Source organism: Zosterops lateralis, assembly GCF_965231275.1.
Source record: "Zosterops lateralis genome assembly, chromosome: Z".
Taxonomy (NCBI): Eukaryota; Metazoa; Chordata; class Aves; order Passeriformes; family Zosteropidae; genus Zosterops; species Zosterops lateralis.
This window is the reverse complement of record NC_139800.1, coordinates 35,228,071-35,251,866: the sequence shown is the minus strand read 5'-3', so window position 1 is coordinate 35,251,866 and position 23,796 is coordinate 35,228,071. Positions and strand designations below refer to the sequence as shown.

Here is a 23,796-nt window from a genome sequence, read left to right as displayed (position 1 = left end):
CAGACAAATGTCTTTTAAACTCCATTCCCCCTCACATATAGTTAAAAAATCATAGAATTGTCTTCTACAGCTCTCTGAAAGTAGGCTACTCCAGGAGAGGAAGTGGAGAGATGCTAATATCTGCTTGTTGGGATTCAGTGATTTGAACCATTCCCTTGCATCCACACTGTGCCAGGGGACGTTTAGACTGGACATTAGGAAGATTTTCTTTCAGAACACTAGAATAGGCTTTCTTGAGAGGCAGGAGATGCCCCAAGCCCTTGACTTGGACAATATCTTTAATAACATACTTTTTTTGATCAGACCTGAAGTGGTCAGGCAGTTGGATTGGCCCTTCCACTCAAAATACTGTACTCTGTTCTAATTAAATTGACAGTAGAGATGTCTACAATTCATCTAAAAAGATAAAAATTACTAATCTTTACAGAGAAAAACCAAACCAAACAATCATTCTTCAGGCAAACAGGAAGCAAACAGGATTTGACTAGCAACCCTTCCACTTTCCAAGTAAAAATCTTTAAACAAAACTGCTCTGACTGACTGAAGGGAAAGAAGAGTAGACTGTTTGGCTTTTAAAAAGAAATAGCTCAAGAATGTTGCAGGTATACTCTTCTCAGCATTGGGCAGTATCTGCATACAGTGGCAAAGCATTACAAAGACATTACAGGTAGAGGACAGAGTAACTGTGTGCAGATGCAGAAGTAAATATTCACTCACTACAGAAAACTAATATTTGTTAAAATTATCTTAGTTTTGTCCTGGCTTGGCAAAATTTATGTAACTACCATACATACCTTTGTCCATACTCAATTTCCTCTTTGGTATGGTTAATCAACAGAAATGGAGCTGCACCATCATGGTAATTAGAAAAGGTAATCACTGTAGAATGTTCAGTTGGATTAACATCCACTGCAATTCCTCCAAGCTATCAGTTGTAAAAATTATAAAGTAAATAACTGTGGAATGGATTTCCAGCAAAGCAAATGTAATTTAAATATTTTGAAAAACTTTTCCTCTCATCATAAAATAAAACTATCATGTAGTAAAACTTAGCTGTTTTACCATATCTTCAAAATATTTCCCTGATCTAAATACTAGGTAGCAGGTATTACACTTAGTAATTAAAACTATGTAGGAGTTCCATACTGTGAAAAGTTAGACTGGTTGTAGAGTAACCTTCCTTATTACAAGCATACACATTCATGCCCTCAAGAACATTATATTACAAAAATCACTCACCTACTTAAAAACTACTGCTAGATGAGACTATGTGCAACATGCAAGTAAATTTAGTGGAGTCAAAGTTACTTTTCAGACCAACTCAGTGTTACTTTAGTATACTAATACTTCTCACAAAGAATACTTGCAAAACAAGCTGTATTTTAGCTCCCGTAGAACTGCTCCCCAGAGAAGCACTTAAAACAGAATGCCTACTTACATCTGTTTGTAAACACACAAAAAAGAGAGCATGAGAATGCATATGCATAAACATAATATTTCCTCACCTAAGGCTTTGCAATACTTGATTGCATGGGAAATCAAAGATTTGAGAATGAAAAAGTGATTTACATTGTTTTACCTAACATGTAAACATGGAAGGCAATATGTTACCTTATTGTCCAAATGCAGTAGAAGACAGCTTTCTTGCTGATCAAAATTTATCTTCTTTGGAGGGAGATCAGAATTTTCAACTCTAACAAGCAGTTTGTTGGCATCATTTTCAGGCCAAAAGGGAATGCACTAGAAAAGAAAAATCAGAAATTTCAAAGCAAGAATACAAATGGGGCGTTAAATGCCATTCACATTAGCCCAAAATTCATCTAAAATTTTAAAATTCTATCCAAAAGTGTATCAATTAGGATCAGAAACCCTATTAAAAAAGAGTTATTACTTACCTGAATACAATAAATTAAAAGAGTCAAGAAATAATTCAGACTACCGTGAAGAAAGTGATGAGTTAAGGAGCTAAAGCAGAAACAGTAAGATTTCATTCTCACAAAAAGAAGTACATTTAAAATAGATGAAGTACATAAAATCTAGAGTATAAAATACCTACAACATTGAAAATGTCAAGCTTGGTAAAATAAAAAAAGAAGCTGTTTTTCCATTAACAGAATTTTTCCAAAGAAGCACAAATTTCAAATCAATCTTATAGTGACAAGGAATGACAAAACAGGATATTAGCATAAATGTGACCCGAGAGTAACTTGAGTACACAGGACATCAGCTATGAGCAGTCCTTTTAAAAGTGTTTCATGTGTATTTGAAAGTACATATACACACATATTATGTGAATCTAAAACACATAGTATGGAGCATTAGGCTGCTAAATCAGAGAGCACGTTCTGCTATTCACTTTCACAACTGAAATCATAACTATTATGGATTTAAAAATCTCAAAGGCAATCTCTCTTCAGTAGTTTACTTGCTAATGGAAACAACAAGGAGATAGAGAAGACAAAAGTTCCAATTCTAACTAATGAAAAGTCTCTAATTAATAGAGTCCAGCCACAAGAACAAGCTATGACTAACAGTATTTCTCAGCTATCAATAGTCAGTCTTTTTAGATAGACCATCTTCCCTGTATTTCAAACTGTTGACATGCAGCATCCAAAATTTTAGAACCATTTTCCTCTCTCGCTAACATAATTTAACAAATGAGATGTCCATATTTAATTGCATCAGAATCCTAGAATTAATTCTTCAGTGGTGAAAGACTAGTTCACCAACTTACCATGCCACTAAGTTCCCTTTCCCATTGTTTCTCACACCACAGGAAGCAGGAAGACAAAGGAAAAAAATATAGTTAAACGGTAAGATTGAAGGTGTTATTTACATCAACATGTAACCCACAGACAAAGGAAATTTAAATTATGTTGTAAACTGTAAAAAAATAAAGCATGTAAGTCTCAACATGGATTAATTGAGCCCAGAGGAAATTCAAGGAGAATCAGTCAACAGTAAATGGAATTTTAAAATACAAACCAAGTAAAAAGTAAGTAAAACTGATTGGCTAAACAAGGCATTATAGAATCAACTACAAAGAATTGATTTTTTTTTGTAGTAGACTTTAGCCACAGATTGTGTCACTTAATGATGTTTTCAAGCCTTTTACCACACACTTGCTAAGTGCCTCACTATATGTTACATTTATACAAGAGTTTTGCTTCCACAGTGAGACTTTAATTTATATTTAGCAGTGGTCTTATGAACAATCTTCAGGAATGTCTTCCTTTTGTAAGGATATTTGTTGATCAACTGCCTTGACTATACATAATTCAAAGGACTGTCCTTAGCAAGCCACTGCATATTAATCCCTGTCCAACAAACTCTATTGCAATCTTTGAAGAACAATGGATTTTCCTAGAAACAGTGATTAAGGTTTCTGATATATTTACTACTTCCCAGACAGGAAAGGTGTCTCAGAGGATATTAGTTCTACATAAGAATTGCTTTTTTTCCTGAAAAGACAAGTTTCAGTCAAAAGTGTCACTAGGAAAGAAGAGTGAATTTAAAAAATAAATCAGCAGGAAAGTCTAAACATAAAATGACAAAAAATATAGAATAGTGAGAGAAAGAAGCAAGCCAAAATATGCATCAACATTTCAGCAAACTGCTTCATTTTTTGAAGATCAACCTAATGTAATAAAGTTATGTGAGAAATACTCAAAAAAATCACACGCACTAGTTAAAAAAAAAAATACCTAGACTAGCAGAATAGCAGAGCTCCCCATCTCAGCAACAGGATCAAGTGGAAACTTGCTCCTGGAAATTGTTCTGGATTAAGAACAATGATGGAGCAAACATAGACCAATAGAGGCTTGACACTACCAACATTTAGAAGAGATGAAAAACATTGGATAATTACAAAAGAACAATCCTGGCACACCAAGCTGCCGCAACATGGATTTTTAGAAACCGCCTATCAAAGGGAAAAATATTGATACAATGTGAACAGGCTTTAGAAGGGGATACAGATTCTTCTGAGGACCAGTACTGCTCTATTTAGTAAACTGCCATATCTAACCTTTTAAAAGTTCTTAGGAGTGATTCTAATATCGTCAAGTCTTCCCTGGATACATTATTACTGAAAGAATACTAAGATTAATCAGTACAATTACGAAACACCTAAGAAACACTGACATTTGTGGGACAAACTAGAAAATTCTGTAGGCAAACAAATAAAACAGCTGACATGGGAAAAAACAGAGATGATATATGCAGAAAGTATTTCAACTTTCAAAACTATTACCTTTGAATAGTTTTTGTGGAAATTTCAGAACTTTTTGTAAATATTTTGGCTCATTCTAATAGCAAAAATATATCAAATATAAACAAAACAAAACAAAACAAAACAAAAAAAAAAAAAAAAAAAAAAAAAAAAAAAAAACAAACAAACAAAACCATCTGACCATATTTCCTAAGAGTAAGAAATTAGACATGAAGTTGCCCATATTACTACAGATATACTACTATAGTGATACAGTAATTTCAGACCTTTATCAATAAACTAAATGAGGAATCATACATGTAAAGAACTCAAAAACCATGTAAGGCCAAGCAAAAGTTTGTTTCAGAGGAACATAAGAACATTAGCAAATAGAACAAACATGTAGGCTTAGGTCAAAAAGTCCATTGTTGAGTAAAAATTTAAAATTATAAGCACCATGGGAAGCTGAACTGACTTCAACATCTGAAGATCTAAATATCTTTATGCACACTTAACAAAAATCACAATGGTACAACATATCAATTTCAGTAACTGAAATAGTGTTATTTAAATGGCATGTCTTTAATGATTGTATCATTAAAGACAATATACACAGCTAAGAACCATATACTGAAGGTACCAAAAAAGTAATAGAAAGATCTGGTTAGGAATCTCATTGAATATATTCTTTTAACTTTTGCTATTTGGTTTGCAAGCCTTTTTAATAACAACTTGGAGTATTTACAGTGCTGATATTGAGGTGCTGGAGTGTGTCCAAAGAATGGCGATGGAGCTGCTGAAATGTCTGGAGCACAAGTCCTAGGAGGAGTGGCTGAGGGAGCTGGGATTGTTTAGTCTGGCAAAAAGTAGGCTCAGAGGTCAACTTATCACTCTCTACAACTTGCCTGAAAGGAGGATGTAGCAAAGTGAGGCCTGGCCTTCAAGCATCAGGACTAAAGGAAACAGCCTCAGAGGATATTTAAAGTGTTATGAGGAAAAATTTCTTCACTAAAGGGGAAGTCTGGCATTAGACTAGACTGCCCAGGTTAGTGGTGGAATCACCATTACTCAGAGTTTTCAAAAAATTTGTGGCTGTGGCACTGGGGATCTATTTTTGTGGTGATTTATTTATGGTAGTGCAAGGTTCATGGTTGGACTTGATACATTATCTTAGAAATCTTTTCAAAGCCTAACAATCCTCTACTTCTAGGATTTTAAAGGAAATTAACTGGGCCTTTCAACCACACTCTTTGTTAGGCTAAACTCTGTTTTGGATAATGCTCTCGTCAAGGGGGAAGGGGAAGAATTTCACTCTTCACAGAAGGCACTACAGATCACTTAGAGCTTTAAGAAATTTCCAATACTTCCCCAAACAAGTGCTGCTTTTCCTGCATGTCTTGCAGGAAGGTATGATGGCCCCAAGACCCAACACACATACAAAACATAATTGTGTGATACTGCAGTGCAAACAGCTGAAGATGCACACCCAGTCTACAACAGTCTCTGCAGCACAGACAAATGCCCTAAACCCATTTTCATACCACTTGGTCTGAGGGCCAGGAAACCCCTTCTAGGAAGTATGCATTGAGCACTTAAAGGCAGTAGTGAGACTAGATCCAGAAGAACAATTTGGATCTCTCTGTACTGATCCACACGAGGGAATTTCTTTCCATACCAAAGCGGCTTAATACATACTAGGTCAGCCAAAATATTCAACGACATAACACTACTAAACTGAAGAGAAGCTCCAGTGTCACTGCAGAGACATAATACAGCAATAATATAATACAGTAGATGTATTTTTCTATTACTATTTATGACATAAGGTGACAAAAAAAATCCAATTACAATGTAAAGCAGCTTTACAGTATGTCCTAATGTAACACTGAGAAATAGTAAAGGACACAGATCATTTATTGAAAAAGCATGGTATAGTTAGGCATTCTCATGGAATACTACATATGGTTCACATTTTCCACCAGTGAGTGTTAAAACCAATTTTTTTGCTAAGAGACACAACTTAGAATAGGTTCCATTATAAGTTTACCTGTTGCAAAACAATGGGAATCCACTTTTCCTTGCCTTCTTCAGCTACTTCCAAAGTATATTTACTTCTATTTGAAATCATAAAAAATGGAGTGAAGGTTACAATTCTAGTAATATTGAAACTGCTATTGTTTATGGTGACACCAACCTGTGAACAGAAAGACATTATTTTAAAGACATTTTTTCAACCCCATTTATAACTCCTGAAAATAATGAAATTCAAAGATAGATTTAACTCACTTGATATTCCTTTTTATGACTTTTGCATTTCACAGAACCATGACTTCCAACAGTGTCCAGTGAAAACTGATCAGACAGTTCACTGTCGGTTACCCTAAGCTGCACCTGTGAAGAAGCACCCAGAATTCATTTTCAATTAACAAGTCACTGACAACATTTAAAATTATATATATATAAATTATGCATAAACATAAATGAAAATACTGGTGTTTCTATTAAAAAGTCAAGATGTAACAACTGCCAGTATCATCTCACAAATGTATTTTCTACCATGGTTATTAGTTATAATCCATATGGAATAAGCATTGTAAGTTTAAGACATTCCAGAGGAAGCAATCACATAAGGATACTTTAAAAAACATCATAATTAAAATTTCAAAGGAAAATCAATGCACCCTTGTAATCTCTCTCATATCATTCATCCATCAGTAACATTCTGGAATAAAAAACTCAGGAAACTCAAAACATGAGCTTAACCATAGCATTCTATTAACCTAGAATCAATCTATCAACCACCATTGCAAGCATTAATTTTTCAAGCAGCATTCATTGTTCAAGTATGACAGCTTTACATTTCCTACACAATTTCTATGTCTTATTTGGAAGAAGAACCTTTATTGATGCAGCTTAAATGTAAAAGGAATTTGTTTTATTTAGAAAACACTTCTCAATGAACTTCTTTCAAAGTGAGGATTTCTTCCTTAACAACATCTCTGCTAATGTGAATTTCCTATCTGAAGCATATTTGAAAACATGCTTATTTAAGAATACTGTTTTTAGACAGAGATATAGGTTTCATGCCCTTTAGAGAGCATAGGATAGAGTAAATATATTTTAAAATATAAAAATACTTTCATCACAACAACATAAGGGAGTACAGAGCTGTCAGGTTTGCAAAATACAATACCTTGTTATTTTGACGGAAGTTTTTAGGCTGGAAAGAAAAAAGGAGGGGCTGTTTGTAATCTGGAGGATGCTTGCGGTGAATACCATCCGCTTTGTATTGCAACATTCGACCGGTTTTATTCACCATCCAGTAGGGACTGTGAATTTCTATTATCATCTGCCCAGTGGTGTAGGTCACGTGAATGGCAATATCCAGTTCAGTCTTATCCAGCTCTGTGACACAGTGAAATGTTGTGAAGCTGATATCAGGCAGATTGCTTTTTATATGGTACTCGCTTCTCCAATTTTGATCAAGATAGTTAAGCAACTGCAAATCTAGTTTTGTTTGGTCCAAGACTGCATTATGAATCTGGGCTGAAAATCCTTCTTGTAGAGTATCATATTTGTTCACATTTCCCTTAAAAAGACAAGCAGGCACCAAACAGAATGTATTTATATGAATCATACACAAAATTCACATCAACTTTTACTTTTTAGCAAGCTTTAAAAATTAAGATACAAGCTATTTAGGCACAACTTTAAAATACATTTTGTACTATTTAACTATGTTACTTGCCTAAACATCTACTTTAAAACAACATTTTGCAAAGAGAACCTTAGTGCATGGTCATCAATATTCAGCATCAAAAAGCCCATCCATCACCAAATTCAAACACATGAATACTTTTAAATGAACAATTTTATTAACGCAGTATTTTCTTCACAAAATTTAAATTTTTAAAAGACATATAGATCCTGTTACTTCCATACGTTTGGTACAAATACAGTCTCCAGTCCCAGTAATTATTTATTTGTGATGAAGTTTTACTACCAGATTCTACTATTTGAGTTCAAATACTAAATATTTAAAGACCAACTGAAAACAACCTGTGTCCCAACTGTATTTCTATTATCCTAAATGACATAAATAAGGAATGGGACACAATTATACCAGATCCATTGAATGAAACATACAGTGCTGAGGAATCAACGTCTACACTGCAGGTTTTAGGTATTTTGCTCAAGACTGTCTCTCATCTGGGACTGGAAAGAATGCCTATTAACATTCAGAGTGCACCTGATTGTCTCATTTCATCTGGAAAGAATCTGAAGTCTGGCAGTAGGCTGCAATTCAAGCCAACACCTGGCAAAAAGGCAGGCCTGTGAGAATTTGTTAAAACCATGCTACTGCTGAAAATCAGTCACTGGACATAAAAATGCTAACATAGGGTCATCCACTTGAGGCAGTCTTCACAGAAAAAGCTGTACTATTTAACAAGGGTCAAGTTGCACCTGACAAATGAGTGACTCTCACAGCATCCAACTTGCAGTGTTAAGTTTTACTTTGCATATATATCAAAAGTATGGCTTAGTAACACCACATTTCACATTCTGTGATAATGTTCCAATTCTGGAAATACAGACCTTACTAGACTATGTGAGACTTGTAGTTACAAGATCTGTGAACTTGCTTCACAAATACTCCATCAGAACCATTTTGTCCTAATCTCCATTTCAGTTAGCTTTCATAAGTGGGAAACATCACTCAAATTCAATACATCACTCAATTAGGTAATTACCTCTACAGAATAAGTTATTTGGTAAGGAAGAAGATTGCGGAGAAGAACAGAAGGCCATAAATGAACAACATATGGAAAATCCCATTCATCTTCTGCACACAATGAAGTTGTCAATGAATCTTTTACAGGAACAATATTGATGATAAGTGAGTGATTAGTTGACCTCACAGATTGGCATTTTCTTTGTAATAAACTGTCAACATTTTTCATAATTTCATCAAATGTAATTCCTTCACACATATCATATTCTCCACCCACTCCATTTTCATTGACTAGTGGTTGCAAACTCAGTATGGATCTGGAAATGAAAACATTTTTAGACACTTAACATGTGACTGAATGTTTCAATTTTAAAAAACTACTATGCAACAGGAACATTCTAATATTATTTCTATTTAGGAAGATTTCTAGCAGTAGTTCATTGTCTCCCTTTATCTTGATTAAAGGAGGAATCAAATACTAGACTGGATCCCGAAATTTCATACTATTGTAACAGTTGGGGTATTTTTGCTCCGTACCTCCACATGCTTCGCTTACAAAGGAAAGGGTTACTGGATATTCTTATGAAGAGACTACTGAATTTCTTTACAAGTGCTGCTCTATTCCTTTTCCAAGCTAAAGGTCTGGATCAACAACTTACTCCTAAAAGAGATGTGCAGAAAGCACCCTTCTTTGCAGTCACGTAAGTTAGTTCATGGATTATTTACACATATGGCTTTTACAAGGCAATGTCTTTTAATTTAATTCAGTTGCTGCTGAATGAAGATTTTTTGTTTTAACACATTTCCTGACTGCCTAATGGAACTCATTCATGCAATGAGTTAGCATCACTAAATCTTATACAGATGGTTAGGAATATTAATTAATTAATGAATCTACAGTAAAACGTAACTTAAGTAATGAAGAAGATACAAAAGCTTTTGGTGTAAAAAAATGAGGAGAGTGTTTGGGAGAAAACAGAAGGAAGAACTCTCTGCAATCATAAAAAATCCATCCAAGCAAACCAATCTACCTAAAACTTGGTGACAGTTCAACTAAAATGTACATTCAAACTCAATGCAGTTTTGTTATTAGCTTGAATGTGATAATAGCATAGCTATGATATATGCCAAGTTTTTCCAATTTTGATGAATCTTTTTTTACATCTTTGATTGAGTTTAAGTGTATAACTTTTAATATTTTATTTTAGAATCAAAAAATCAAAAGATGCCTTTTCTGAAAAAACAAAAAAAGCTGCACTAATTCAGCAAACATCATCCACTAAGAATTGCACCATGTGAATTACAATCACTGTGTTCTGGAAGTACCTGAGCTCCGATTTTTAAAGTAGCTAATTTAACTTAACTTTAGCTAATTTAACTAACTTTAATTAGCTAATTTAACTTGTTCATAAAAATGGATTTCAAAATACTTCCAATGCAACAATGAAATAGTACTGTTTAACTCAGACTACATGCCCTGAGAAGATCCTACCCAACAATGACAGCACAGTATTATTTCAGTATTAGGTAGCAAGGGTAAACAAGGTTTTTAGCATAACTGTATGGATACAATAATCAAAAATGTATAAACATATTTTATGATAAAAGGAAAATACAATAAAGTACCTGTAAGAGGAAAAGGGTATGTTGAATTCATCTGCTGGTAAAGCAGTCCCTAAACATCTTCCTTCTTCAAAAACATTTAACGGGATTGAAAAGTGATTCCTTATCTATGTAAAATAAAAATCCAGCAACACACATTAGGAAAAACTGTAAAAACAAAGCATTTTGAGCTTAATAAAGCAAGAATGAGAAGTCTTGTTTTTCATCTTACCCATACACCATTCAAGGTCAGTATTTCAAAAGAATTGTCTCTAAAACAGCAAATCTTTTTAAATTATCTTGTTGTGCAGTTTAATGCTATATTTCGTTTATGAAATAAATACATTAACTGCAAAATGCTTTTCAACCATTTTTACTTGAAAAGAAACACAAGACTTCAAAAAGTAAAGACAAGTATATCTCAACTATATGGTTACTTTCCAAACAGTGGTCATCTAAAAATGTAATAGATACAAGGTTCAAAAATCTATATGGTGAAAGTATAAACAAAGTCAGAAGTTTAAGATTAAATCACTGTTTTCCATTCTGGGGCATCTTTCTTGCAAACATTGGTTTTTATTTATTTCTGGGTTAATTTAATAGCATTAATTAGCTTTTAGAAAAAAAAAATAGAAAATAATCAAACTGTAACTTTTGTTTTTTATCAAGTCATGAACCACTTTGAAAAAAGGCAACTGAAATGTAACAAGAACACTATAAAACTGTAATATCTGATTCATCACTGTAGCTATAAACCATATGTTTATCAAAAATGCTGTTCAATCAAAATACATATACACTCAAAGGTCTCACTTTTCAACTGACATTGTACTAAATCTGAAAATAACGTAGAATGGTACAGGATGAGGAAAATGAAAGGACTGAAGGATTAACTTGTGGAACCAAGGTAAGATTAAAAGAAGTTGGATCACTTCATACAAAGCAAGTAGTTCAAAACCAAAATTAGAGCCAGTATTAGTTAACATTACTAATGAATTATCCTAATCCAAAATCTGATTCATGTCCACATGCATCCAACCCATCTGTCACTTTGAAAATGCTTTTTAATCTTGAAAAAACAAACACAATGAAAAGTTATATGGACCATTCAGGTCATAAAATATGTTTAAAATACGTTTTTCAATGTTTATTTAAAGAGTACAGGATCATTTTCATTCTTTAAAAAATTAAATGTATGGATATATAATGACCTGAACAGGGGAACGTATAGTTATCATCTTGCTTCCTTCAACAGTGTCAATTTGACTGACAATGGACCTTTCAACACCTGATTCCTCGTGTCTCACTTTGTAAATACATCGACCCACTTTAGTCAACGGAATCTTCTCCACAGCAGAATGATTATGCGGACCTGGAATGTACAAGATGAGACATGAAACTCAAAAGGAGCATAAAGAAAGAGTTGAAAGACAAAAATGTGCATTCAATAGAATTTTCTGAGTAATTTAATTCAATAATATAAAAAACCACCCATCAGATGAAAAAGTACAATCAGCACTCTTAATACACTGCTCTTGCAGTGTTACTAAGGAAACAGCAAAGATTCTTTTCTTGCCACAAAGAAAAGAGTAAATGAGTCCATCACTCAAACATTTAAGTGGGTTTTGCTCCTGCAAATAAAATTAGTGGCTCACAGGAAATGTTTACAAGATGTAACAGTTTTTTAACAAGGTACAGGTCTTATATTGTAAAAATAATTCAACTAATACTTCATACGGTCAAGTTTGAAAAACTGCCAATTGCTACAACAAATCAAATCAAATTGTAAACAAATACACATTAAAAATAGCTAAACTTTAATTTTAGCTTTAATATGGTTTTTTAAAATTTTTTACAACAATCTTTTTTTAAAAAACACCCCTCTTAAGAGCAAATTCTGTAAACACACATACATACAGGACTCAATTCTAAAACAAAAATTACTCTGAGCAGTTGAATTCTGCAATAACGTAGAAATGCAAACAAATATCAGACTGCAATAAAGATTTTACATTAATAATTTATCAGTGTAGAAAACCTATGCTGCAAAAATTAGTAAGTATGATTTATATATCTTTATAACTTTAAGCCATAAAGGCTAGAGCAGGATTTCAAATACTGCCAGGCATCTGGAATTCAAAGAGACGCTCCTTTCATGTTATGTTGTCCTCCAAAATTTATTGACCTGTAGAAGAAACTGTATTAAGTATGATAAATATTTACAAAAACAGAAGATGTATGAACTTTGGAACTTACAGATCTGAATGTAAAATCTCTTGCTACTCAGTGTTGTCATTGCTGTGAACTGGTCACTCTCATCTCTAGTTCTCACAAATTCCATATTTAAACTCTCTTTGTCTTCTAAACGAAATGTTTTTGCTCCAAATTCAACATTAAGGACACTAAAGGAATCACTAGGTGAGACCATGATGGGAACTCCTAAAGAATTTATTATTACAAATGGTGCTCGGTCTTTTTTGAAGATGTCTGAAGTTTGACTAGCTGCTTCAGCAAATGCCTAGAAAGCAAAGAATCAATAAAAACCATGAATATATAAGTAAGACATCACCAAGATGATCACTGCAAGTATTCACCTAGCAATTCTAACACTGCATAGTTAAGAAATCTTTCTTACCGTGCCCAAGTTACTTAACATTTGTAGTCCTAACTTGGACAGTGTAATGTTGAGCTGCTCTTTTGAGGAAACATTTATTACTGTTTTATATTCTGGAACTTTGTAATTCTCTTCTTCTTCATCATCTGATTCAAACAGTGCTTTTTTAGCTTTCTTCATCTGAAAGGAAATGTTCAAAGAATTCTTATCTGACCACTCATTTTGCAGAAGAAAGTTTCACTTCAAGACTCTCCCTGTCTCCCTTTCACATTTCTATGTCCTGCCATAGTTTTCCTTTTTTTGCTATTGTTTGTGTTTTTATTCTCAAATAAAAATTTACTTCCTGGTGTTAAAACAGTCCCCAGATGTAGTCTTTATGTTTTTCCAAATCAAATATCTCCTTTGTTTTCATTTGGTTGAAAGAAAAAAAAAACAAAAACAAAAACCTGATGGAATACATTTCTCTAGCCTTCAACACTTTTCTGCAAATTATGTATTACCAAATGTTATATTTCACATCATGGTGAGAAGACATGATGTTTCACTCACTATCCTCTACCTCTCTCCTGTACTATGTCTTGTACCTTTCTGGAAAACTGTCAGGGGTATTTTTTAATAGCAGTTTCTTAACTGCAGTATCTCAGTCCATAGTCTTTATCCTTCTAAGGCTATTACTGTATTAAGTTTCTGATAATGATAGTCCTAGGAAAAGGGTAGGTCTTCAATTCTGAGCAACCTCTCAGGGTAAAAATACTTGAACAGTTCTGAAAAACATCAGGAAACAATTAAATGAAACAGTTAAGAGAGAAGAAGGACAAACAAAAGGTACCTCCCATCCTTCGATAATGCCTTATCTACTTTGAGACCAGAATCTATACTATTTCCACAAAATATGAAAATGAAGTGGTAAGAGCACTACTCACACAGTACTCTTTCTGCTACTCAACAGCTATCAGTTTTTCCAATACAATTCTGCTATACATACTATTGTGGAACAAGAGCAGTGGCTTGCCTTTCCAAAGTCACTGAATGCATCATTAGCATATGGCCTGACAGGACAAACTGATATAGGGCTGTTACAATTACATCATGCAACTAGTATAAAATTTTGCCACCTTAAAGACAGTATTTAACAGATCTGTGAGTTTGGATCTTTCCTTGTATAAGAATTGGTTTCATTTACTGCTTGGGAAAAAACTCTTAGTAGTTTTATCAAATATAGCCAAAACCAACATGAAGGAACAAAATTGTTAGAGTAGTCTCAGAAATGAAAGGTGGAGAGCATTTGTATTTTCTAAGGTATTGTAATGTAATATTTAAGTTCAACTTTGGAAACTGTACCTTAATTTCGAGAGTCCATGGCTTGAATAAGTCCGTCTTCTCAACCTCTAGTGGTTCCAGCAAAGGTTCCCATACACCAAACATCTCATTAAAATAATGTACCTATCAAAATCCAGAAATCAGTTAGGAATTTACATGAAACTTAAATAAAAATTATGATTTACAGGTATATTAATTATTTTGGTAATGTAGAAGATTCATAATCAGATTGCACTTTCAGCTGCTACCATAAGATGAAACAAATGCATTAAAGAAATAAATGAGGCAGCTAAGTCTCTACTGCAAAGTCTCCATTCCAAATAAGTCATAAAAATTGTGCCACTTAAACTATAACTTTTGCTTAAATGTTAGGCACACTGGAGTTCAAAAGCACTATAAATAAGGAAGAAGCTACCTACAACTATCACTGAATTTTGTCACTAATTTCCAAATATGAGTCAGTTTGGATGTTTTATAAAGAAAACTTGTACCACATTGTATTTTATAGAAACAACACATTATATATTCTATTGTAATGTTAACTGAAGATTATTAGATACTTTTAGCCAGCTGCCATTCCGACATTTAACACCGATGTAATGAGTCTTTACGAACTTGCAAAGAGTGTAAATATGAGGCTGCATAACACCAATTACTATGCCATTGATTAACATTACATCTGATGCATCAGATTTTCATTTTAATTTAGCTATCTTAACCCCATAATTCCCATGATGCTCCCACAACACATATCTGCAGGAGTTTAGTCATCAAATGCATGGGTTACTTTTCCTTTATCGTCTAAATAACATACATAAGACTTAGACAATAGGGTTTAGCATCCTAGGAAAACTTCTGTTTCTTTTTGTAAGATTCCTCACCTCTAGCTCAAGACGGGAATGTAGGTTGATTAGAGTACTCCAGTTCTTGACTTCTCCAACAAATGAGGACTTGGCTAAAAGCATTGGCACTGTTCTGTGCCCAACCCCAGCTTCAAGTGTTAGAAAAACAGATTCTATATTAATTTTCAGCGACTCTCCTGTGGGAACCAGTTCAGTGTTTGGATTTTTCGCTTCATTTTCATTAGTCTCTTCAAGAAACCACATTTTCAGATTTTTTATATCTTTCTTATTCCACAAATCAGGAGGAATTTGACTAATCTCTTCTTTTGTTGTTTCTGTAGTTTGATAAAGGGCTGATGTAATAGTAATTACTGTGTTTATGATTATTGGTGAAACCTACAAGTAAGAAATTGGAATAACTGGAAATGAGAATGTAGTACAGAAACAGCTAGTTTCAGACACAAAAGTATAACGAGTATGCTATAATAACAAAACACTTCCATTTTCTACAGGATTCTCATTCAAACATACTTTCCTTCCACAAGCAATAGTTCATCTTTGCAGATTTGCAACCCCTGCCCTATTTTCCAGATGGAAGCTTTTTAAACTACATCATTCAATGACTTATCTGAACACTCCAAAATTTATCTCTGCACACCAGCCATTTTATAAAACATAGATTTCAAAACTGAAGCATAGTGACTAAGTTGTTAATTTTCAATACTATTTATTCTGACATGCTCAACAGGTAGGTGACCTAAAGAAGAACAGGAACAATTTCCCACTTCACTCATTCTTGAAGCAACTTCATAGCCTGCTGAGTGGGAAGTAGAAAACTAAAAACACAATACAAGTCTACTTACTTCTATTGTTAGAGATTTAATGGTTAGATCAGCTGTCTGTGGATTAGTACCTGACTGCTTCATTTCGAAGAAGAAGTCACAAGGCTGCAATACCTACACAATAAAGTGAAAACACATGTCATATACAGAAAAAAAAATTAAAAACTTACTTTGAAATCATAGGCATAAGAAGTACTGAAAGAAAAATTACCAATATTTGGTTCTTCAAAATTAAGAGAAATCTGAACACTAATAACATGTTGAAAGAAAAAAAAAGTATCCAAAAGCATCACCTCAGCCATTCTCAATCATTAAGGATTGAAATGCCAGCTACCGTAAAAAGCATTACACTTAGTAACTCCATTCTTACAGTAAAGTCTGCATATACCTGCAATGCACTGCACCATCATACACCTGATTTCTGAGAATCAATTTTTCAGTTGCAACAAAGCTAAAATACAGTTACAATTTTCCTGAATAACAATAAAATTATTTGAATCACACTCAGTTCCAGCTTTGTTTTGCAATAGGCCCTGAACGTTTTCACTTGCCAAAGTTTACCAAATCAGAGGTATGCTATAAACAAAACCAGTGCTGTATTATTAATAGAGCACTCAGATGTAATTAGACTCTACTGACACTGTACAGAGAGAAAAATTTTTTCTCCAATCCCCATCTAAGATGGTCAGTCTTCCAAAAACTATCATTTCAAACCATATGATTCTGCAATCTTTTCTGACATCTTTGTCCATAGCTGAATCAGATGCTGGAGCCATAGATGTACAGTGAATCAGTTAGACCACACTTTTCCCAAATGAGTTTTACCTAACACATGTCTTTGTCCATAGTTTTTTTTTTTTACTCTATTGCTCAAATTACATTTTTTTTCTTACTCTGTATTACATTCAGGAATGAAAAATAACAGATTCCTCTTTAGATCAACACACTTATGAGAAATATACAAAAACCTCCTCACCATTCATCCTATTTTACATCCAGAGGTTAATTTCCCTACTTGGCATCTAGACATGACACTTGGGGACATGGTTTAAGGGTGACTATGGACTGGGCTGACAGCTGGACTAAATGATCTTGAAGGTCTCTTTCAGTTTTGATGATTTTGTCAGCAAAAGGATTAATTAATCCAACCCAACTACTTTCTGTCTTACATTACAACGTAAGACGTACCCAAAAGTATATATTCTAATACCATCTTCATAAGATGTTAAAACCAGGTGTGGTAGTGTTCATTATCTCCTCCATTACATATCCCTGATAACTCCCTCCAGAGAGTTATCCAGGGCCATCAACTCACTGCATGACTCAAAAACTACATCATCCCACTGTGAGATGCTCCACCCAGGGTGAGGAACTAAGGATTCCTACCTGGATATAATCTGGGGTTTGGAACACCACAGTCAGCCTAATCCACTGAATTCCCAGAGGATAAGAGCTCCATAACCACCACTCAGCTCTCAGAGGAAGACCAAACCCTTCTACAGGATCACTGATTGAACAGAACCATATCTACCACTCCAACAGGATTGCAGCCACCATTTAATTGGACTGCTTACCAACACCCCGACCAACTGGGTGTCAAGGTTGTATTCTGACTCTGTCAGTGTTTCTACATTATTGCATTTATTTTAGTTTTCCTATTAAGTTGTATTTCTGACTTGGGATCTCCCACTGGTTTGCTTTCAAACTAGTACACTTTCCCAGACTAAAATTAGATTGTTTACCTAAATTAGATTGTAAACCTGGATTCAGAGGTTTGCTTATACATGTTTTCAAAAGGAGCAGTTATGCTCCTACCTGCAGGTAACTTTTTTTTTTTACTCTTCTCAAGAACTTTCTGCATCTTTCAAGGAAGGTACTGTTTTAAGCACTAAAACTATTGTCCTCTTAAGTTGTTTTTTTTTTTCTATAGCACAAGCATCCTGTCAGACTCAAGTCTTTTTCCTTGTTTCTACAGTCTGAGATAAAAGATTCCTCAGAAGATTCCTGTAAGATGGAAAATTTGGTGTAAACCCTTCCAAAGGATTTCTACAAATAAAGTAACATTTCTGCCATATTTCCCAGCTACAAAACCAGAAGTAAACAACTTTGCATTGTATTGTGGCTTTTAATGCTAGTGCATCACTTTCTAAATGATTAGATTAACATCTTAGTGCAATTAAAGACTGTCTATACCCAAGGAGTAAACTGAAGTGTTATTAATCTTCCTGAAACTGAGATTAAAGGGAAGCCCCAGTCCTTTCTGCTTATAGCTTTGGTCTTTCCTACATCACTCTGTAAGTAAGCAGGCATTAACAAAGAGCTGAAAAGATTTGCCCTTCAAAATCCATCTGTGGTCTGAGGACATGGGTAGCTGTCGTATATACAGTCAATATGAATATTTTCTCTGATGCAACAATATCATCACAAAGTTGACTGAGGAACAGTTTGCTGTAGAGGCAGGAAAGCTGTAAGAAACTCCAGGATTCAATGCACTTCCACCTGGTCAGTAACTAACAAGTCTGATTCTGTTGCCAAAATATAAATAGGCAGCTTTAATATCTATTGATCTATGGACCTTAACATAAAGGAATTAATGAACAGCATACACTAAGTAAACTATTTCCTAATATGCACTTATCCTTTTTTTGACACTTATTTTCTTACATAGCTATTTAATATAAAATTTTACACTGACAGCACTCCAAATTTATTATACTGCATTTGACATAGCATACACTTACAAAATTCTATTTATTTGGCTTACATGGGATATGAAAGATAATTACATATTTTACTCCTTGAGGCTCTGCATTGTAGCTTGTCATACAAAGCAAACCCCAATGCCACAGATCAAGATGATACTTTAGTCATATCAGACAAAAGAGAATAAAATCAACAAAATGTTAGCCACATAATTTTAGTCATACTGTAAATATATACTACTATACTATAGCATACATGTTAATGATGGACATTTCAGAAATGACTTGTATTTTAGTAGTGTAACTTATACAGCACCTTTTAAATACACACTGAATGGTTGCAAACTCACCGTAGTAATGTTCCCTTTCCTTTCTTCTGGAAGAAATGGGCATGCTTTCATCTGTATCTCTCTAACAGCAGCTGTCATGCTGTATCTTTCAGGGCTATTTTTAATGAAGACCTCACACTGTGTTGTAACCACCAGTGCAGGAGCATCACTTCTTGTTAAATCAGCCACAAACACAATCTCTGGATTTTTAACAACAACGTTCATTTCCATCGTAGATACAGGCTGTACAGATGCTTCAGAAATATAAGTTACATTAGTTTAATTTTTCAAAGATTCAATTTCAACTATTTTCTTGTTGTGATTTAATTAATACTATAATTAATTATTATTACTATTAATATTACTAATTACAATAATTATTTAATTTTTGTAACTTACAGGGAGGCCTTGACTATTTAGGGGTAAGATCTAGCAAACTAGTGTTTGCAAATCTCTAGATCCCTGCAACTGACATTTCATTGCAGGCACAAAGCCATTTCATATCTAATTCTCTTGGATACAACAAAAGACTCCATAGACTTCTCTGTCAAAATGAAAAGGGTAACAGTATCACCACTTTTACTAACTCTGACATTAACAAATATATCAGCTTCACTCCATACCTACATGTGCCAGCTCTGATAAGGCTCTTACAAAAATTCTGGGCACATTTTCTGCCCTGTGCAGTAGCAAACCCTCATTTTCCCACAGGGCAATAATGCTGCATTTACTGATGTCTAATGTAAACACTTGCAATAAAAATACACTTTCATATAAGACTTCCTTATCTGTTCAGACTTCGATCATCAGCAAATAATCAAAACAGGCCTGGCTGAAAGGGACACAACTAGGATATTTAGGGCACAGGAAAACACCACCAAAAAACTGGACTTGCTTTGGCATACCAGATGAGAGCTACCAGAGGACTGGAAGCATAAAAAGAACATCTCCTGCTCTGATGCTTGAATGAACCAATTTTTGATGTCAGGTACTCAAGCTGAAAGTCTGTTTTCTGATGAAATGCACATCAGTGGACAAACAAAATTATATTTCTACGCAGCAATATCAGGCAGGTTGATTCCATGTGTAAGCAAAATATAATATGCATTTTTAGGTATCTTCTTTCTCTAGTACAGCAAGACTTCATTTGGAAACAAAGACTAAAGATTATTAATCTATTTCCATGATGCGAAGAAAGCAACATCAATCGTTACAAGCTGTTCTACACATATAAACATAGGGAATAGCATAAAAGGAGTATTGTATTTTTTACATAGTATTACAATACCAAAATTAGGCTGATATTCAAATACAGATTCTAAACTATTTCCAGTGTATACTGGTATCTACCTTGGTCCTTTAAAGGTAATGACTGTTTGAGATTTCTCTGTGCAGCAGCACTTTCTGCATTAGCCTTTAGGAATATATCTGCTACAGTAAGTAGAAACTCCATGCTCGCACAAAGGTATATCTCTTGAACAATAACGTCAAGAACAGTGCCATCTCTCCCCTGTTTGTAGTTTACATCCACCATAACTTTCTTTTCAAATCCATGTTTCATTTCCACCATTCTGAAAGACAATTAAGGAGGCATTTAATGAAACAATAAAAAGCTAGCCACAAATACTGGAAAACACTCAACATTCTCATTCCAGACACAATATATTTACAGAATTGAATTTAAAAAGCAATACAAATAACTTTAGAACATGACCAGTAAAAATATTTGCACAAATTTTACGTAATTTTAAAACTAAATGGAATCCCACATGCTGGTAACTAAAGGTGTTAATATTTTTAACAAGCCAAATCATTGTATTTTCTTGTTTACATATCAAAAGTACTACATTTTACTTAAGTTTGTTACTATTCATGAAACATCATCTCAGTCTTACTTAGTACTTCATTAAAGTGGAAAGTGAAATTGCTTTCTATGTGTATTTATTAAATTTATATTTCAAGTTCAGTTTATTTAATTTTTTGTATCTAGCACTGGTCTCTCAAAGATATGTGGAACAAAAGGCACGTGAAACACATAAATCCTGAGGAACACATACTTCAAGAAGCCCTACACTAAAACAACTGTGGTTTTAATAGAATACTAATAAAACTGAAACATTATGAACACTGTCCAACTCTAATAAACAGTAAATTATGTAAAATTACAGACCTTGGTGTGGCTTTCTGGATTGACTGTCTTTTATCATCTAACGTACAGTTTGCCAGTTTGACTGAAGCATTCATTGAACCATCTGATAACATTTTCAGAGCAGCAGACATGAGAACTAATTTAAACTCCGCAAGCTTCAAAAGGTCATCTCTCTGATCCAAACTGTTAACCTGTTTAAATGAAAATTTGTAGACTTCATTACAGGTAGCAAAAATAATATATAGATGTGATATAGAATTTTGTTCTAACTGATGATATTTTCAATAATAATAAATTAAATAAACCCACTACTAATTCAAAAGACAACCACAATCAACAAACAACATACAAGAGAAATCTTTCAAAGAGCAAAGCTTTGCCCTTCTACCATCTTTCTAAAACAAGCTTACATGGGAGACCTAAGTTTCTAAGAAATTACAAACTTCTAGTCAGAAATCTGGAGATAAGTTTTGTAAGTTTAAACCAAGATGAATATAAATGCATTCCTATTGACAAATTTAAGAATCTTTCTCTACAATCTTACGTGTGTCCATGTACCCATCTCTATGTGTAACTAATGAATATGTTTCATTCCTCTGCATAATTTCCCAAACTATATTTCAAATTAATATAAATTTTAATCAGATTTTTAGTTAGGTGACAATATGCCACGTATTATGTGCTACCACAGGTTATTCTATTTCCTGCAGTATCTGCCAAGCGATTTAGCTAAAATAACTGTTTTCTCATTTCCATCACATTTGTTATTATTGCTAGAATACATTTTCTCTGTCATAAATTAAGCTATATTTGTTCAGAATTTCCAGGACTCTAGCTGCTCTTTGTAACCAAAATTATACTTACCTGTTTTGAATTTGGACTATACAACACTAAAGTCAGAGAGTCAAATCTGAAGTCCAGTTTTAGTGTTGTTTTTATTTTCATAGGTGAATGCAATTCCACCACAGCTGATGTCACAACAGTTACACCTTTAAGGAATCAGAGAAATGGTTAATATTAAGAAAATTACCTGACTGCAAATAAGGAAAAAACTAAACCAAAACATTCTCACTTATGACCATAAAGACAGCAATTTCTCCTTTTCCCCAAATATAAATCCATCCACACTTAACCTGTGTTTATCAGGCTTTATGTAACTACTTTTGGCAAAATCACACAATGTTTGAGAATATAATACACTTCCCTTACATATTCTATGTGAGATTTCTACCGTCTTTAAAACACAGATGTCCAACTTCCCCTTAATATTCCATGGCAATGTGTGTAACAGTGTTACAAAGGATACACATTTACTTTCATAGTTATTTGTTCATCTGCCACATTGTTGCTGGTTTTCATATTTAATATAGGGATTCAACAAAAGATGCTTTCCTTTACTTGCTTTTCTTGTGCTGAAGAGTCAATGGGCAGTGACATGTATTGAATACTAACAACTTTCAAGGATGTCATCATTACAACAGACAAAGAAATCTGAATCAGAACAGCAACAAAACCAATATATATACAGGAAAGAGTAAAATGGCAGCTTTCCAAAGTCGGAATGTTAAAAAATGCAGTCGACAAACTTTTAAAAGCTGCCTTGCATTATGGCCAGGAAAACAAGACCTTTACATTACATATCATGCTCCAAAACTCATTACAGTGGCTCTGTTGCTCCTGTTCATTATTACTCCCAGATATAGCTCAAACCACAATGTCAAGATAATAGGTCCACTGGCAGTCAACCAACCTCACCAGCCAAGAGGCACATAGTGACAGCAGCAACAGCAGCGGCTTCAGCTGTACGGAAAAATACCTCCAAAGTGCCTGGCACTTTGGTTCCCAGGAGTTCCCAGTCAGGGAAACCCAAAAGATAGGAGAGACCTGGCAGGGCCCAGGAGATCTCCTAAGTGAGGGCCTTGCAGAGCAACCAAGGATGATTTAAACAACTCTAGAGAACATGAACAACTTGGAGCACGGTGAAAAGCTCGGCAAACCAGACAAGGCACATCAGAAAGATGTGGCACAGTACTTGCAGCAGCAGTTCATACAGGCAGGGCATGTATGAGGGCAGAGTGACCTTCTCAGCTCCTCAGAGGAGCTCACCTGGTGGTTTTCACCTACCCCATGAGGACACAACAGTGATCTCCATAAAAGCTATTGCTGGAGCACAGCAATCCAGACCGAGCTTCCTCAGAAACATTCACCTGTTCAGGTCTGTGGCTACAGTGAGTGTTTGAGCTTGGCATTAGCACCAAAGGGCAGAAGAGACTACACTTGTGTGCAGTGGGACCAGGTGGATGATCTGCTCTGCCTGATGGCTGAGCTTAGAAAGGAAGTGGAGAAGCTGAAGAGAATCAGGGGGCCTGACAGAAAAATAGACTGGTGGAAATTCCTGAGAGAAATGTAGGAGGTGCAAGCTCAGAACAAGTCAGAGGAACTCAAATACTCTTG

General features: G+C 34.4%; 1 protein-coding gene across 2 annotated transcripts in view; it reads right to left on the bottom strand.

The window, feature by feature from the left end:
* Positions 1-23,796, bottom strand: part of VPS13A (vacuolar protein sorting 13 homolog A) — a gene marked incomplete at its 5' end in the record, with an annotated part of 101,478 nt that overhangs the window by 26,923 nt on the left and 50,759 nt on the right. For both annotated transcript variants that reach the window (XM_083883857.1, XM_083883858.1), the window contains 17 exons: positions 795-925; positions 1,612-1,740; positions 6,258-6,404; positions 6,497-6,601; positions 7,404-7,799; positions 8,962-9,259; positions 10,569-10,672; positions 11,756-11,916; positions 12,801-13,062; positions 13,180-13,338; positions 14,500-14,601; positions 15,360-15,716; positions 16,184-16,276; positions 19,215-19,447; positions 20,544-20,764; positions 21,364-21,533; positions 22,207-22,331. In XM_083883857.1, coding sequence (XP_083739983.1) covers positions 795-925; positions 1,612-1,740; positions 6,258-6,404; positions 6,497-6,601; positions 7,404-7,799; positions 8,962-9,259; positions 10,569-10,672; positions 11,756-11,916; positions 12,801-13,062; positions 13,180-13,338; positions 14,500-14,601; positions 15,360-15,716; positions 16,184-16,276; positions 19,215-19,447; positions 20,544-20,764; positions 21,364-21,533; positions 22,207-22,331 — 3,193 coding nt within the window. The remainder of the gene's footprint in view (positions 1-794; positions 926-1,611; positions 1,741-6,257; positions 6,405-6,496; positions 6,602-7,403; positions 7,800-8,961; positions 9,260-10,568; positions 10,673-11,755; positions 11,917-12,800; positions 13,063-13,179; positions 13,339-14,499; positions 14,602-15,359; positions 15,717-16,183; positions 16,277-19,214; positions 19,448-20,543; positions 20,765-21,363; positions 21,534-22,206; positions 22,332-23,796) is intronic.